The sequence below is a fragment of the Xenia sp. Carnegie-2017 genome, unplaced genomic scaffold (genome assembly GCF_021976095.1).
Source record: "Xenia sp. Carnegie-2017 unplaced genomic scaffold, XeniaSp_v1 HiC_scaffold_23, whole genome shotgun sequence".
NCBI classification, from domain to species: domain Eukaryota; kingdom Metazoa; phylum Cnidaria; class Anthozoa; order Malacalcyonacea; family Xeniidae; genus Xenia; species Xenia sp. Carnegie-2017.
Genome location: NW_025813486.1, coordinates 4,862,569 through 4,877,542, shown reverse-complemented (window position 1 = coordinate 4,877,542; position 14,974 = coordinate 4,862,569). Strand labels below are relative to the sequence as shown.

The 14,974-nt window shown below is 33.1% G+C and overlaps 2 protein-coding genes across 4 annotated transcripts in view; both read left to right on the top strand.

Moving 5' to 3' along the window:
• LOC124448722 (TNF receptor-associated factor 3-like) overlaps nt 1–1,209 on the top strand; it is a 64,517-nt gene extending 63,308 nt beyond the window's left edge. For all 3 annotated transcript variants that reach the window (XM_046999683.1, XM_046999685.1, XM_046999684.1), the window contains one exon: nt 186–1,209. In XM_046999683.1, coding sequence (XP_046855639.1) covers nt 186–430 — 245 coding nt within the window. In that variant the 3' untranslated portion in view covers nt 431–1,209. The remainder of the gene's footprint in view (nt 1–185) is intronic.
• A 4,187-nt stretch (nt 1,210–5,396) lies between these two features.
• LOC124448721 (TNF receptor-associated factor 3-like) lies at nt 5,397–14,680 on the top strand. The gene is made up of 7 exons (XM_046999682.1): nt 5,397–5,484; nt 6,408–6,567; nt 7,609–7,660; nt 9,102–9,200; nt 9,328–9,480; nt 11,877–12,552; nt 13,550–14,680. The coding sequence occupies exons 2-7, from the start codon at nt 6,422–6,424 to the stop codon at nt 13,792–13,794; spliced, it is 1,371 nt and encodes a 456-aa protein (XP_046855638.1). The 5' UTR covers nt 5,397–5,484; nt 6,408–6,421; the 3' UTR covers nt 13,795–14,680.
• Nucleotides 14,681–14,974: the final 294 nt, after the last annotated feature.

Sequence of the window (14,974 nt, the reverse complement as noted above, 5' to 3'; positions counted from 1 at the left end):
TGTTTTCTTAAACCAAATCTTCTTCTTTCAATTAACTTTAAGCATTCATTATGATAAATATAATGGCTTGTTTAGTTCTTAATGAGAGATGAGATAGTTATTTCAACGGTAGATGTATGGGACATGTAAACGGTAGTTGCATGTTATCTTAAAAATCTTCTATAATTGTATATTATTTTTCCTAGGTGATTACGATGCTCTACAAACATGGCCATTTCAAAAAAAAATCACAATGATGTTAATGGATCAAGGAAATGGTGATCACATGATTGATGCTTTTCATTCAGATCCCCAAAGTTCTTCATTTCAGCGACCAAAGTCCGATATGAATATCGCCTCTGGATCTCCACTCTTCATGCCTTTAGAGAGTTTAAAAAATCGTCAGTATATTAAAGATGATACTCTGTTTATTAAGCTTATCGTTGACTAAACAGGTCGGAATTTTGTCATCCCAACTTAACATGTATGTTTTAGGGATGTCAAAATTCCAATCGATAATACCACCTATATGAAGTCTATTTGAAGATGTTTTTGCGCATGCTGCAGCTGTTATTCACAAAACATGAAATACAGTTATCCAATAGATGTCTTATTTGTCGTGCCGTTCAGCGAACATGTTATAATTAAGAGTCTCAAGACTTCAAGGAAAAGTACGTTTATAATTACGTGATTAGATGAAGGATAGATATTTGGTTTGGTTCTCTTAAGCCCGCCGCACACTGGCAAACTTTTTGTGCGTACTTTTTATTTCAGACAATTTGGATCGACAAGAGCGCACGCGCACAACTGGCAAAACAAAATGGCTGATTTATTGAACATCTTGAACGAATTGATAAACAACGATGATTTCTCTGAAGACGAAGAAGAAATGATACTGTTTTTGTTGTGACGACGATGCTTCACACAAATAAAGGCAACAAATCGTGAGAAATTCTAATGTTTTGCCAGGGTGCGGCAGGTTTTAGATTAAGGTTGATGGTTAAAACTTACTTGAAATGAGTTGATCTTTGTTTGAGGTATTTGGGGTATAATAGATTGTTTAAGATGGTATATGGATCGTTTGGGATGCAATGAACCATGTCTGTTTCAGTACATTGCTGTGCTAATGGGGTGTAAAATTGCAGTATCTTCTACCTCATCCTGTTTGGCTTTACATTCATAATAAATTTCTGTACGCTATAAGTGGTTAGTATGAGATATTGCAATCTATTTTTTCAGTTGTGCTTTATTTGACAATGGATCTTTCAAAATCTTACAGCGTTACTTATCATAGGTTTCCTTTTGTTGAAGTTTTCAATAAGCTATTAGCTGCTGCAAGAGATCAACTGAACAGTCTTTTGTTGAAGGACTTTAGCAAAGTTATAAAATACCAGAAAAATCATTTAACCTCTTTTCACCTAACGTTTTTTTAAGCTCAGTGAGTTCTTTTTCATTTTAGCTAAGATTTTGGTCGTTTTGTGGTCTCAGAACAATTTGCAATGTTTGAGAAAGTCGAAAGGTGTTTTTATCGGTGCTTACGTTAAACAATTTTTCATTGGTTAATCTTGATTTCAAACCATTGATGCGTATTGTGGTAAATAGGATATTGATGTTTCCAAATGGAAATTGAGGATTTTTCCAAAACTACAATACACATGATAGGTTTTTATCAAATGCTGGTGTTGATTGGTTAAACGACGTTGATACCTACCACACATTTCTCTTTCATTGAATGTTTTGTTCTTGCTTTCAAACACTAGACTAGCTAACTCAGGAAGAGCTTCTATCATCTCTGACATGTTAGTGGACTAGAATTGTGCGGCAGTAAATCGGTTGTTAGGTAATGATGGTTTGTGTTTTGTTTATTATGGCTGCACCGATTTGTTGTATATACTTCATATTGGTGGTATTAGGCATATATATTACATCTGTATATGTTTACATAAATTTGTTGCTTAAATTTATAATTTACTTGATACAAGTTACTCTTAAGCCATTATCATGAGCCAAGTTTGCAAACCCAACGCTAGTGTGGACCTAATCATAACAGCCACTCAAGTAAAACTTGAAAATTTGTTTTCTTGAAAATATGCAGTTATTCCATTTGGAATTTCATAACTAAAATGTTTTTTCTTTTCGCAAATGTAAGTGAAAGATTGAGCGTATATATCAAAAAATTTATCATTACAAAATATCGCCAAAATTTAGTTAAGGTTTTGTGTGCCCTTATAAGCCCTACAACTTTGCATCACTCAAACAATGCATGTCGGAATTCCTTCGTTTTGTGAAAATTGTAACTTGTATCATTTATTGTGGGAAAGAGATGCATCATCATTTATGTCATATATAGATGCAATATTTAAATGTTATTTTTAATGTGCCGTTTGCTATTTGATTCTACACATTTAAAATATTTCATGAATTGCTATAAATTGGCTAACATTTTTTCTTTGGTAATTTATTGCGCGGTTTTCTCGATCAAATAAAATCTGCTAATCTTTTTTTTTGTTTGCATTGTGTTGCATGAGTTCACATTAATTTTTGTGGCCTATTGCTTCATAAAAATCATACCCGTTAATTTAGAGAACCGGTATTTTTCTCAAGCAGTTTTGCGATCTTTGTCAATATATCAGATTTTAAAGCAATAGATTTGTTGGGTAAAACTTTTATTGCTTAGAAAGCAATTATCAAATTTTTTAAGGTTTTAAAATATTTTCAACAATATTGTAGGTCAATAGCAAACAGTACATTAATGTAATTTATTTTATCAACGATTTTCTTTCTAAACTGCATCACTAAGTTGCGGAATTTTCGTCAATTATAAAACTTAGTTTCAGTTGTTGTAATTAATTTCAGTTGTTGTAACTTAATTTCATTTTTGTTCTGAATGTATTTGATGTTTTTATAGAATTCAAGTATGAAATAATAAATAATTCTGTTTGTTTTTGTTTTTTTATTTAATAAATGTTTAAGTTGCAGGAATTTTCTTAATGTAGCCAACCTAAGCCTAGCTGGAAGGACTGTTTGTGAAATGAAAGTTTTCAACAAGACTTAGGTTTAAAAACCTTGCATGTACACTTGGGATACTATTAATCTAATTCGGGACGAATGTCCTGAAACTGAGACCCCCTTAAAGTGGCATTGTCGACATATCTTTACTTCTATTGAAACAAAACACTCTTGTCACAAAGCTTGGATGAGGAAAATGTGATAAAACAAATTGTTGAAGATATGATAATTATCTCAAAAAATTGTTATCACTCAAATTTCAAAATGACAATAATTTCATCTTTAAAATTTGTAAAATGAATTACTTTAATATGATGTAAACACGGGATATAAAGCACGGAGATATTTATGCCAGAAGTTGACCGTCGATCGGCTTTCCGAGCGCATTACTTCGTTTCTTCCGAGCACAGGAGCACTCATCCCATATAAGGTCAACAGTACATCGCATCATTCACAAGAGGCACGTTAATTAAATTAAAGAAAGCTGTAAACATGGAAAAGCGCTAAACTTTTTATCACTTCACTAGACTTGCCTTGAAATATTTTTTCCAAGCTAATTTGCAACATATGCTACAACACGAAATCATTTTAATATGCAGTACATGAAATTGTGGACCTAAGGGGGCGGAGCAGCATTCCTCCGTGCAATAGTAACTTCTAGTACTAAATTATCCTGGCGTACTAATCTCTAAATCACTGACATAGGCTTATCCATTGTAAAAATATCAACTTATTCTTGTTTTTGCTAAATTCTTAGTTAGATAAATTACGAGATCATGGTTGATATAGGATTTATCGCTGAAATACATATATTTGCTTGGTACCAGCTATCCATGTCCGGACAAAAAAAATAATTTTTTTGTGGTCTCAAATAAAAGACTTGGGCCACGCAGGCCGTTTGTATGTACTTTGAGAGGCGAGCATGAATATTTTGATTTTTTCTTAGGTAACTATCCAAGTACAAATTTCAGCCATTAATTTAAATGTGAATGATAAATATTTACATTATCAAGAAATTTATACTTATACTGGCACTTCTATCATTTCAAATGTTGTTATGCATTTGGGTTTTCCTTTTAAGAAACTTTGCTATCTGTTCGTTGAATGACACGAGAAACTGCAAGTTTCAACACGACTTACGTTGGGTTTAGACTAGTTCAGTATCTTTGATGAGATTTTCCGAAGTCAAGGTAACTGTAAGTTTGCATATCATTGCTCATTAAATCTATCGTTTCCATATGAATTATAATATAACGCAATGAAACACGTGCACTGATAGGTCTAGAACTGTGTTTTCATTAGCCTGTGCAAAACACATCTGAGCTCAATCAATCAAATCAATCAAAACAATCATTCAGTCAATGAGAATTTTCAAATCGATCATGAATACATTATAGCGGAAAAATTAAAATGTTTGTTTGTTTCGCATCATTGTTAATTCATAAAAAAATAAAGGATGTTTTGAACACGAAAGTGTTTGCGCTGGCTTATGCAAACCTCAGAGACGTTTGTGAGAACTCTCGAGCAGGTGCAACCCTCGAACTTTGGTCTCGGGCTTCCACTGATCGGCTCTCGAGTTCTCCCAAAGTCTCCTCGGTTTGCATAAGTCTGTGCAAACACAGTAAACATCTCTTATTTCTTCTTAAGTATTGGGCCTGTTTCAAACGTCGTATTTTGCACGTGTCGAATAAAATAGCTTGGATTAAGTGCATGAAATTCGACGTATTAAACAATTATATTCGACTGCTTTAATTGAGGTCGACCTTAACTTTAAACTCGATCGGTTTGTCGCATTATGCGACGAAAGTGCGACGTCGCTTCAAACGCTGAATTTTGCATGTGTCGAATACAATTTGGCTCGCGCGTTTTACTCACAACAAAGTCTGGAACGAGATAAAGCGAAGACGTCGTGTAATAGTTGCTTTTGACACATGCAAAATTCGACGTTTGAAACAGTCCAAGTTGTGACAGATATTGATTTTCATTAGGGCTTTTTGATTGACTAAAATAGACTAAAGTTTGTTACGATGAGCTCGAATAGCATTTTTCTTCGTTTGTCACTGAAAAATTGTTGCCTGTTGATTGCTGCCCCAGTGAATATAAATTATAATGTCAATATACATGCGAATACTATTCAATATATAAATATTTTCCGACAAATTGTCAAGTTAAAGAGGGTTAGTTTTTTGAGAGCAGTGATAAATTAGATACCGTAATAACATTTCAGTTTTTGTGCTTACGTTGCGTATTCTAATTTATGCAATAATTTCTTACAATACCTAACATATCGTGAGATATTGGATCATGTGACGTGCATATGAAGAAAATATTTTTAGTACGATATCCTCGTGGGTTTTCCCCTAAAATTACTAGGGACTCCCCTTAATCTACAAGAGTCGTCCATTGCTTAGTCATGGTTATATGCTTAGCTTAGACTCTTTGCTAGAATCAAGAATGGATGTCTTTTTTTGCTGAGAATTTTCTCGGTTCTTTAGCGTAAGTTATCGAAAAATTTTAAATAATGGTAAATATGAGTAGATTTGTTTTGAAAAGTAAACGATGCTCTACAGCATATAATTAAAATTAATGCAGTTGGCGCTATATAATAATTACAATTCTATACAACTGAGTAAGCTCCATGATTAAATTCAACTACTTTTCAACTACAAAATATTCATTCTTCTGTACGATATTTCATTCAGCGCATGGTTTTCCTTAAGCATGGCAGTGGGTTTTCCCAAAAATAATTAGGGATTCCCCATATATCTGCAACAGCCATCTTGTTCAGTACAACATATATGGCTTTATGCTAAAGTTATGTCCAAAAGGGCTTAGAGATTACGTTGAGGTCATCTAACGTAAGCATTCAATGCATTTGTAAAAATGGTTATGTTTATTTGTTTGACGATGAAACTTAAGATGAACCTTATTTGCAGTTATTTTCAAGTTCTATGTTTACGTCAACGGAATCATGACAGTTTACACATCACAGCTTCTTGTGTAAATTTAAGAAATTGTATGCTTTTTTGCCTGCTTGAGTAAATTGATTGAATAGCTGGTTGTCATCGTTGGTGTTACTGTGTTACGTTAGGTTCATTTCCTTCATTGCCTTGCTCGCTCGTTTATGTCTTTACCAATGTCTGCTCGATCTGTGTTCATAAGAAGCAATTTAATTCGTTTAAAGGATTATTATGACAGCTTTAAGTTAAATAGATGACTTGCTTTGTTTACGTTTTGCTGGCAGCTCAACCAAATTTGCCTGCCCTCAAACTCATCTATATTGTTATGTAATCTCACGCTCTTATCTGCAGTACAATCGAATCAAAATTTTGGCTGGAATTATACCCTCACTGATCTTAAGACTTTTATTCGTTGCTTATCCATAAACTGAATTTTTCAAAATGTTGCTTTACTCTTAGAATTGTCTTCGACAATGCCAGGAATGAAGATCCGCGAGGATGATCGCAAAGAAATTGACCCAAGGTTTAAATGTGTTAGCTGTCATTTAATCGTTGTCGATCCAATGCAGTCCAAGTGTGGCCATATGTTTTGTAAAGCTTGTATGGTAGACCTCCTTATGTAAGACAATTTGTTGTTTATCAACGTTTTATGAAATTTATTGTCTCTTTTAGACGTATAGCTTGCCAGCTGGCTATAGTTTACTGTTGACTGTTAAGCCACGCATATATATTTTTTGGAATTCACTCAATACAATTTTTGACGGAAGTGGGGCCTGTAAACGTAATTGATCCTTCTCTGTTTAGCACCAATGAGAATTGCCTGCATGTATTGAGGGCTTAGACCTTGTGGAATCCTAATTGTAATTACATGAAATATTTATCAAAACTCCTACTTTTGATGTCAATATATTGAACTTGTAAACAAAGGTTTGCTATTGGCTACTATGATGGAAAGAAAAGGATAACATCAGCAACATCAGTATCAATTTTCTTATAATGTCTTGTTTTCTAACTTGTATAGAATTAGCGCATTTTATTATTTGCAACAATTGTGTACTGCAGATTAACTTAAGTGCCACAGTAAATTTTAATTGATAAACTGTTTAACAAAAAAACCCCACTATTTTAAACAAAAGAATATATAGTACAACTAGCAACAACACTTTGCCACCAAGCTTTCAACTCTTTTTGTTTTATGTCGGATTACAATAAACGCAATGTCTAATGTCTTCAACAAGTGACAAACAAGTTTGTTGTGAGCATTTACTCTTGATTGCACAATTTCTTGCCTTACTAAGTTTAAAGGGCGGAATAAAAACGGCACATGTAATAAGGAAGGAAAAACATTCTTAGTCTCTTCATGTCTAATATAGTGACTTCTATTTTTTACTGATTGGGAGTGTTACCATGTGATGTCATGACACCAGTTCGTCAAAACGTATGTGATATTTGTTACATTATGCATAGTAGCAATCACATATTCTAACTTGATATAATTTAAGAGTGCGCGTATCCACGTTGGTATGGAGTAAATTTTTTGAAACTCTAAATTCATTTTTATGTGTGATTTTTTAGGCAGTGTTCTAAAAATCGTTCAAATTACTCCTCGATATAAATATATAAAGCATTACAAGTTTTTATATATTCGTTTAATCTGTAGAGAACCTGATCCAAAATGTCCTGAAGATCAAGAAACATTAAGCAGAAATGATGTAAGTGAAAACTTTCCAGAATTTTCACAGGCGCAACCTCGGGCAAGTACACAAGGGCCAAGTGCGACATTTCCCATTTAATAGGAAATATCTGAGCAGTTAAACGAAGTTTTAGCTTAAGAGTCAGTCAGTGGCTTCCCCAGCATGTATGTCCTGTAAGAAAAAAATTTTTTATATATTTTCATAAATGGAGAAAGTATGGCGGCTGTTAAACGAAGACACGTGACGAGTGAATGACGTTCGACAAAGTTTCGTTGAGTTAAAAGGTATGTTGAAAGATTTTGTTTAATATATCGCAGATTCTGGTAATTTATTCACAGTATTATAGTTTGGATGTTTTTGTTTCAGCTGAAACATCATTCTATTAAAAATGCTATCGACGACATTCATATTTGACATTTTAACTACCGTACACATATGGGGAAAGTGAGACACTCACCATTTGAGTAATGATCATACGATAACATGTATCTAGCGTCCCTTATTTTGTGATTTTGTGTGCATGTTGTTAAATTTAACTAATTATTTGATCAATAAATATTATTCTTGTAAACACGTTATTTTTTTGCTTAAATATTGACTACCCTATAATAGAATAGGAAGCTATTTGAATTTTGAAATATGTTTGATTTTTAGCAAAATGAAGGTGATGGCCCAATGACAAGCATCTATGATTACTGCTCTGCTAAAAACATATTGAAAGGAAGATAGAAGAAGTTGAATTAACAAACTACTAATGATGTTATTCGCATGATGCCTAGATGAAAAATTAAAGAAGAGCAATGAAAAGATATTGCAAGACCATTTGACTGCAAAAGAAAATAATAAATATGATTGGATCTTCCCTGTCTGCTGTGAGAGATAGAAAGAACATGAAGCTGGATGAATTGTTTGTGTGAAATATAATGCTTACGATCACAAGGATTGAAAATTAGACAAGATTTTTTATGGTGTGTGTTTGGATTCCACCCCTGGTTTTGTTACTTTGTTACTTTCAAATATTTTGATCGATTATGTTCAACTCAATTTTTCTGTACCTTAATATAAAAAAAATCATTGAATTATTGATAAAAATTAATTTGATAATTTTTTTGAGGTGTTTTATAAAATTTTACTTTTTCAGTGCTGTATTACCTATTGAAACAAAGTTCCTGTCTAAGTGTCTCACTATGTCCCTGAATCTATGGAAAGTGAGACACATCGACTAGTCTGATATAATTGAAAAATAAAACTCTCTGTAAAATTTAAAAATAAAAATTTTGAACATTGTCTATATGAGAAGAACCTTAAGATTTATTAAACGTGTCGCACTCAGCCCCAGACTACAACAACTCAAACTTAGCTTAATTTTGTTGTCATTACCCTAACTATATCATACGTCCTGCATTTTCTCAACGTTTTGAAATTGTATCAATTTTTTATTTCTTTTTTCCTATGTCAGTTTTTCCCTGATGCTTTCACGAAACGTGAATTGAAAAAGATTCGTTTACATTGTCCTTCTGATCAGTGCAAATGGTTTGGCACCTACAAAGAATTGGAAGTGAGTTCTCAAAAAAACTGTTTATTAGCTAACTACAGCTTCTTTTATCATGTAGTAAAGTAAGATTTATGAGCCTTTGTCGCGCACAGGGTAACGATGTTGACTTTTATTTTTCTTTAACCTATAGTGGCATTTAGAAAATTGTGAATATGCACAAGTTCCTTGTAATTATTGTAAAGAAAGCATACCAAAGAAAGATATTATGAATCATAAGAATAAGATTTGTGATGAAGTGCCGACCGAATGTGAATTTCAGGCCATTGGGTGCAATCACGATAAGGTAAGATCAATTTTTGCTTAAACATACTTAAACGTACTTACAACTTTTAAAACAAACGTTTCCAAAGCCCTATAAAACTTTTAAATACAAAACGCGTTTCGTAGATTGGCGTATTTCAATTTTTATTCCAGTTTTTGAAGAAGGAAACAAGCAGCTTGGTTTAATTGTGATATGATTTAATTTGTGTAACTAATATAATTAAATTGCGAATAATTTAATTTGTGTTGTCATAATTATTATTATTATTTTATTTAAACACCTACGTATGGCCCTAAAATATAAGTAACTGCCAAATTTTGTTAATTACAAACAACATCACAGCATGTCGTATACAAGCATCAGAGTCATTTTAGTTACCCTGCATAAGTCCTGCATTCATTTTCTTTAATATAGACTTTAAAAACTAACTCTTGTTTAAGAATTAGTTTCGATAATTCACCGATCGTTTTCCGTAAGCCCCAGTTGAGGGCTTCAATTGTCGCGATACCAATTATCATCGTTACGCCGCTTCTACAACTCAAACGCTAATTGCCTGTATTTTCCGAGTTTTTTTTTAACCTTTTCTCGTCATAAGATTTTGTTGCTGTGGGCAAGCCATATCACATATCCAGATATATTTCACCTCTTTAATTTCTAGGATTAAGTCACGTCTTCTTGATTGTAGTTCTTTAAAGTTAAAACAAAAATCTCATAAATCCCACTGTTCCTTGGGTCTAACCCTCTTTGTACCACACTATGTCCGTTCCTATCAGCTTATTTTCTTTTACCCATTTGATTGCAAATAGCTTTAGTGCTCTATTGAGTCCACTCAGAGTTTGCTAAGACTTTGCATCCTGCATCCAGATGTTCTAGAGTCTCGTTGTGCTCTTGGTATATTTTGCATTTACCATCCTCCATCAAGGGTAGCTTTCCATGATCTCGTTTTAGACTTTCATTAAACGTAACAAAGAACATCTGGAGTGCCGAATATGTTCTTATTATTTAACTTACTTACAAAGATTATTTCATCATATTATAACCAAAATTTTGTCAGTCGATGCAACGTAATTATATCAGATGAAAGAATTTTGCCAACATGATTTGTGTCGAGCAATAAACTTGACAGTAGATGGTTGTATCAACTATCAAATGACCAACGTTTTTACCTGGTTTGATTTGGTATAATATGTTTGTTAGCAAATGAGACAATTAATAATGTACATTGACGCACTACTTAATGTCTAAAAACATTAAAATATTGAATAAACTGAAATAAAATTGCAAGATCATAAACAGGGGCGGATTATCCAGTAGGCGAAGCAGGCTGAAGCCTACAGGCCCAGCTTTCAGGAGGCCCGTTTTATTTAGACGTAATTATAGGACTTGGACGTTTTTGCTATTCTGGGCTAGCTAAATGTGTTTAATGTATATCAGTCATGCTGCTAAAAACCTTGCGAGTCATTGAATGTAGAGAAAAATGGCTTTCGTTCCATCTTCTTTTCAAATACACAATGGTCAGAACTTATGAAGTATTGGCTTTTCCCACTTCCCTGACCATGTCCATAATTTTCGAAATTTCGTTTGAACTTTAAAATGAACTTTTCCCATTTTTTTTACCCTATGGGGTTACAAACAGGAAATACAAAAGCAAATCAAAATTGAATTTAGTGGGAGGAATTGAGCCCACAACTTTGTCTTAGCCTACAGGCCACGTAATTAGTAGTCCACCACTGATCATAAAGCTTTACAATGCAAGTATGTGCACGTGAGAGTGAATTCGAGATGGAAAGTTTGTCGAAATTGTTTTGCAAGTTGTGACTACTCAGGGGGAGTGGATTAGAAGTTCATGCAGTTGTGACGTAATCTGGCTCGCTAAGTGCGTGAAAATTATTCCAATTACTTAAAATAACCATAATAACGTCAATAAAATTGATTAATTTATACAACCATCTTGTATCAATTGTAGATCTTGATATTAATCATTATTTGATTATTTATATAGTTATATTACATCGGCAGACGAGATTTTGGTTTAATATAATATTATAAAGTAAATAATTCAAAGTTCGGCGCCCCATAAGTTTAATGTCATGATGATATTTTTATATTTAATTCAAGTCGACACTGGCAAACTACCTGTAGACTAATGGTTAAATTATCAATATCATATAAACACAAATTTTAAAAAACTGAGAACTACACCAACTTCTACACACCCTTAATGTGCACCTCTGATTTCCATTAGATTTATTTCAATATGTGAAAGAACAAGATTTATCAATGGCACACGAATTCTTTGCTATAACTAGTCTAAATTACTGTAAAATAGCATCGTATCGCCGTTTTTTTTAAATCGAATGATTGTTTTTTTTTGTTGAAAGAACACGATACCATTACTTCTATTCTTTCTTTCACAGACTTTAAAACGAAAGGAGATCCGACAACATATGAATGACAATCTAATTGATCATGTGAGCGCCTTGTTACGATATGTTATGGCATTTGTTACACAGTTGAATAACTACGTACCACGTCCAGAGTTTACTACTGCTATTCAAAACATGGCTGACCAAGTTACTGCTGTTCGTGCCAATCTTTCAGAAAAATTTGTGATGCTAGTAGGTAAACTTACAGGTCTTGAAAGGAGGATTGAGAGCATCGAGAGTCGTGGTGGTAACGATAGTAACCCTCAGATGTCCTCAGACGTTTCCTCGATGCGTGATAGAATCTCGACTCTCGAACGGCAATTACGAGATAATTCCTCAACTATACTACGATTTCGTGAGCGTTTAGATCAAATTGATGAATCACTTGCTCGAAACACGGTGAAGATTACGGATCTCGAAGCGCGACCTGGCGCTCGTGCACTGGGATCTAATCAGGCCATACACAGCTACAATGGTACCTTACTTTGGAAAATAGATAAGTTCAGCAAGAAGAGACAGGACGCTATTAATGGTATCAAAACAGCCTTGTACAGTCCACCATTTTACAGTTCTCAATATGGTTACAAGATGTGTGCTAAGATCTATATGAATGGCGATATTTTTGGAAATGAAGCTCATTTATCCTTGTTCTTTGTTGTCATGAAAGGTACGACCGTTTTTATTATTTTTGCTTTTTATATCATCAAAAATGGTCACAAGTTAACAGCGCCATAGCTGATATAACTGTTAAAACGACATTCCCTTTGTCTATATTAAAAAAAAAACTCTATGTCTTGTTTTTTCCTAAGTATTCACCATAATACATACTCTATAATTTTTATTATTCACTTGGTGGTCAGACTCAAAATTGTTACAGTGATTCTAAGATATCTACTAGTAAGCTTTAAAACTTCAGAGAAAACTTTTTAAAATGATGGAAATGTAGAAAAAGGGTAAGTAAAGGAATAAATAAAGGTATTATAGGAACAATAGTTATCTATTGTTGAAAGTTAAAGTATTTGATAATTCTAATGGTATTAATGGATTCTGACAGCAGTCAGCAGATTTGAACGTTCTTGCTCAACATCTTTTTATCTCCAATTGATTATTGTAATTTTGTTGTTTTTAAATTGGTTATAAGACGAATTTCCCATCCATGTTTAGGTGCATGTGTACTGCACAGGAAATTTGAAATGAATTAATGGATTTCTCTTATTTTAAATCTTTTAGAGATATTTTACTTAATTAACTATGCAAAAACATTACTGTGACATCATCACATTGCATAATAGTATTTCATAAATTTTTCGTGTCATAAAAACATTTGATTTGCATGTGCAACATTTTAATAAATAAATGAGTACATGAATATATGCATAAATGCCCTAGTTAGATATTTCACAGCACATTATCGACAAAATGACAAATCCTAATTATGTCTTGTTATTTCATAGTGATATTTTTTTGCATAATTAATAAAGTTAAATATTTCTAGAAAGAAGTGAAATAATTAAATCTACTGAAGACGTCCTTAACTTATTTTAAATAGTCTTTGCAATGTAATCATAAATTTGTGTAGTAAAATTTGGTTTTATTAGAATTTTAAGTACTGAATACAACAAACTTATTTGTTTACATGTTATACATATACATGGTATTTTAAGGTGATTACGATGCACTACAAACATGGCCATTTCAAAAGAAGATCACAATGATGTTAATGGATCAAGGAAATGGAGATCACATGATTGATGCTTTTCATTCAGATCCTCAAAGTTCCTCATTTCAGCGACCAAAGTCTGATATGAATATCGCTTCCGGATCTCCACTCTTCATGCCATTGGAATGTTTGAAAAATCGGCAGTATATCAAAGATGATACGATGTTTATTAAGCTCTTCGTTGATTGACAAGTCAGAATTTTGTCATCTCAACTTGCGATGCAAGTTTGGGATGTCAAAATTCTGATCTATAATACCACCTATATGAAGTCTATTTGCTTGGAAAAGTTTAAAGAAGTTTTTGCGCATGCTGCAGCTGTTATTCACGATACATGAACTACATTTATCCAACAGATGTCTTATTTGTCTTGCCGTTCAGCGAACATGTTATTATTAAGAGTCTCAATAGACCTCAAGGAAAAGTACGTCTATAATTACGTGATTAGATGAAGGATAGATATTTGGTTCATTTAAGCCCGCCGCACATTGGCAAACTTGTTGTGCGTACTTGTTATTCGCGACAAGTTGGATCGACAAAAGCGCACGCGCACAACTGGCAAAACAAAATGGCTGAATTATTGAACATCTTGAACGAATTGATAAACAACGACGATTTCTCTGATGACGCAATATTTCGTAAATATCGTAAATAACGATAATGATATATTTCGTAAATATCGTAAATATTCCTGAATATGGAAAACGCATTGTAATTGTTTCTGTCATTCTGTGTGGTTTATGGACTGGTATTTGTGACTGACTGGGACAATGGAAGCTTTGTGTTTGAATAATAACACTGGTCAACAGCAAATTTGGTGTTTCAGTTTTGTAAACTGATTTTGGACAATTTTGATGTGCTGAATCCAAAAATAACACTGTTTTTGCTGGATCAGGTCGACATTTTAAGCTATCGTTAATTTTCTATTTTTTAACTTTTCAACACCCGAGAAAGGTACAACAGAAGTATTAACCATTTACCGTTTGAAGTTCTATTACCTGAACATATTTAATTTTTTTAGCACTAGCAATACAAAGAAGAAAGCATTTGAATAAACAATTTTTGATTGAATTTTAATTAGGGAGTCTAAGTTTGATCGTGACTAAAACACCACACGAGTACATACGAATACATACGAGTACATACGAGTGACATACGAGTACATACAAGTACATACGACTGACATACGAGTACATACGAGTGACATGCGAGTACATACGAGCCATACAAAGTGATAATTATTTCATGTTATTAAAAGCAGACGAAAAGTTGCAGAAGGTAAGTCTTACGTATTGGTTAGGTATCCATCTGTCCAGATGTTCTGTGATGAAATGTAGATTGTAAATTTTTTATCTGTGTTTTCAAAGTCAA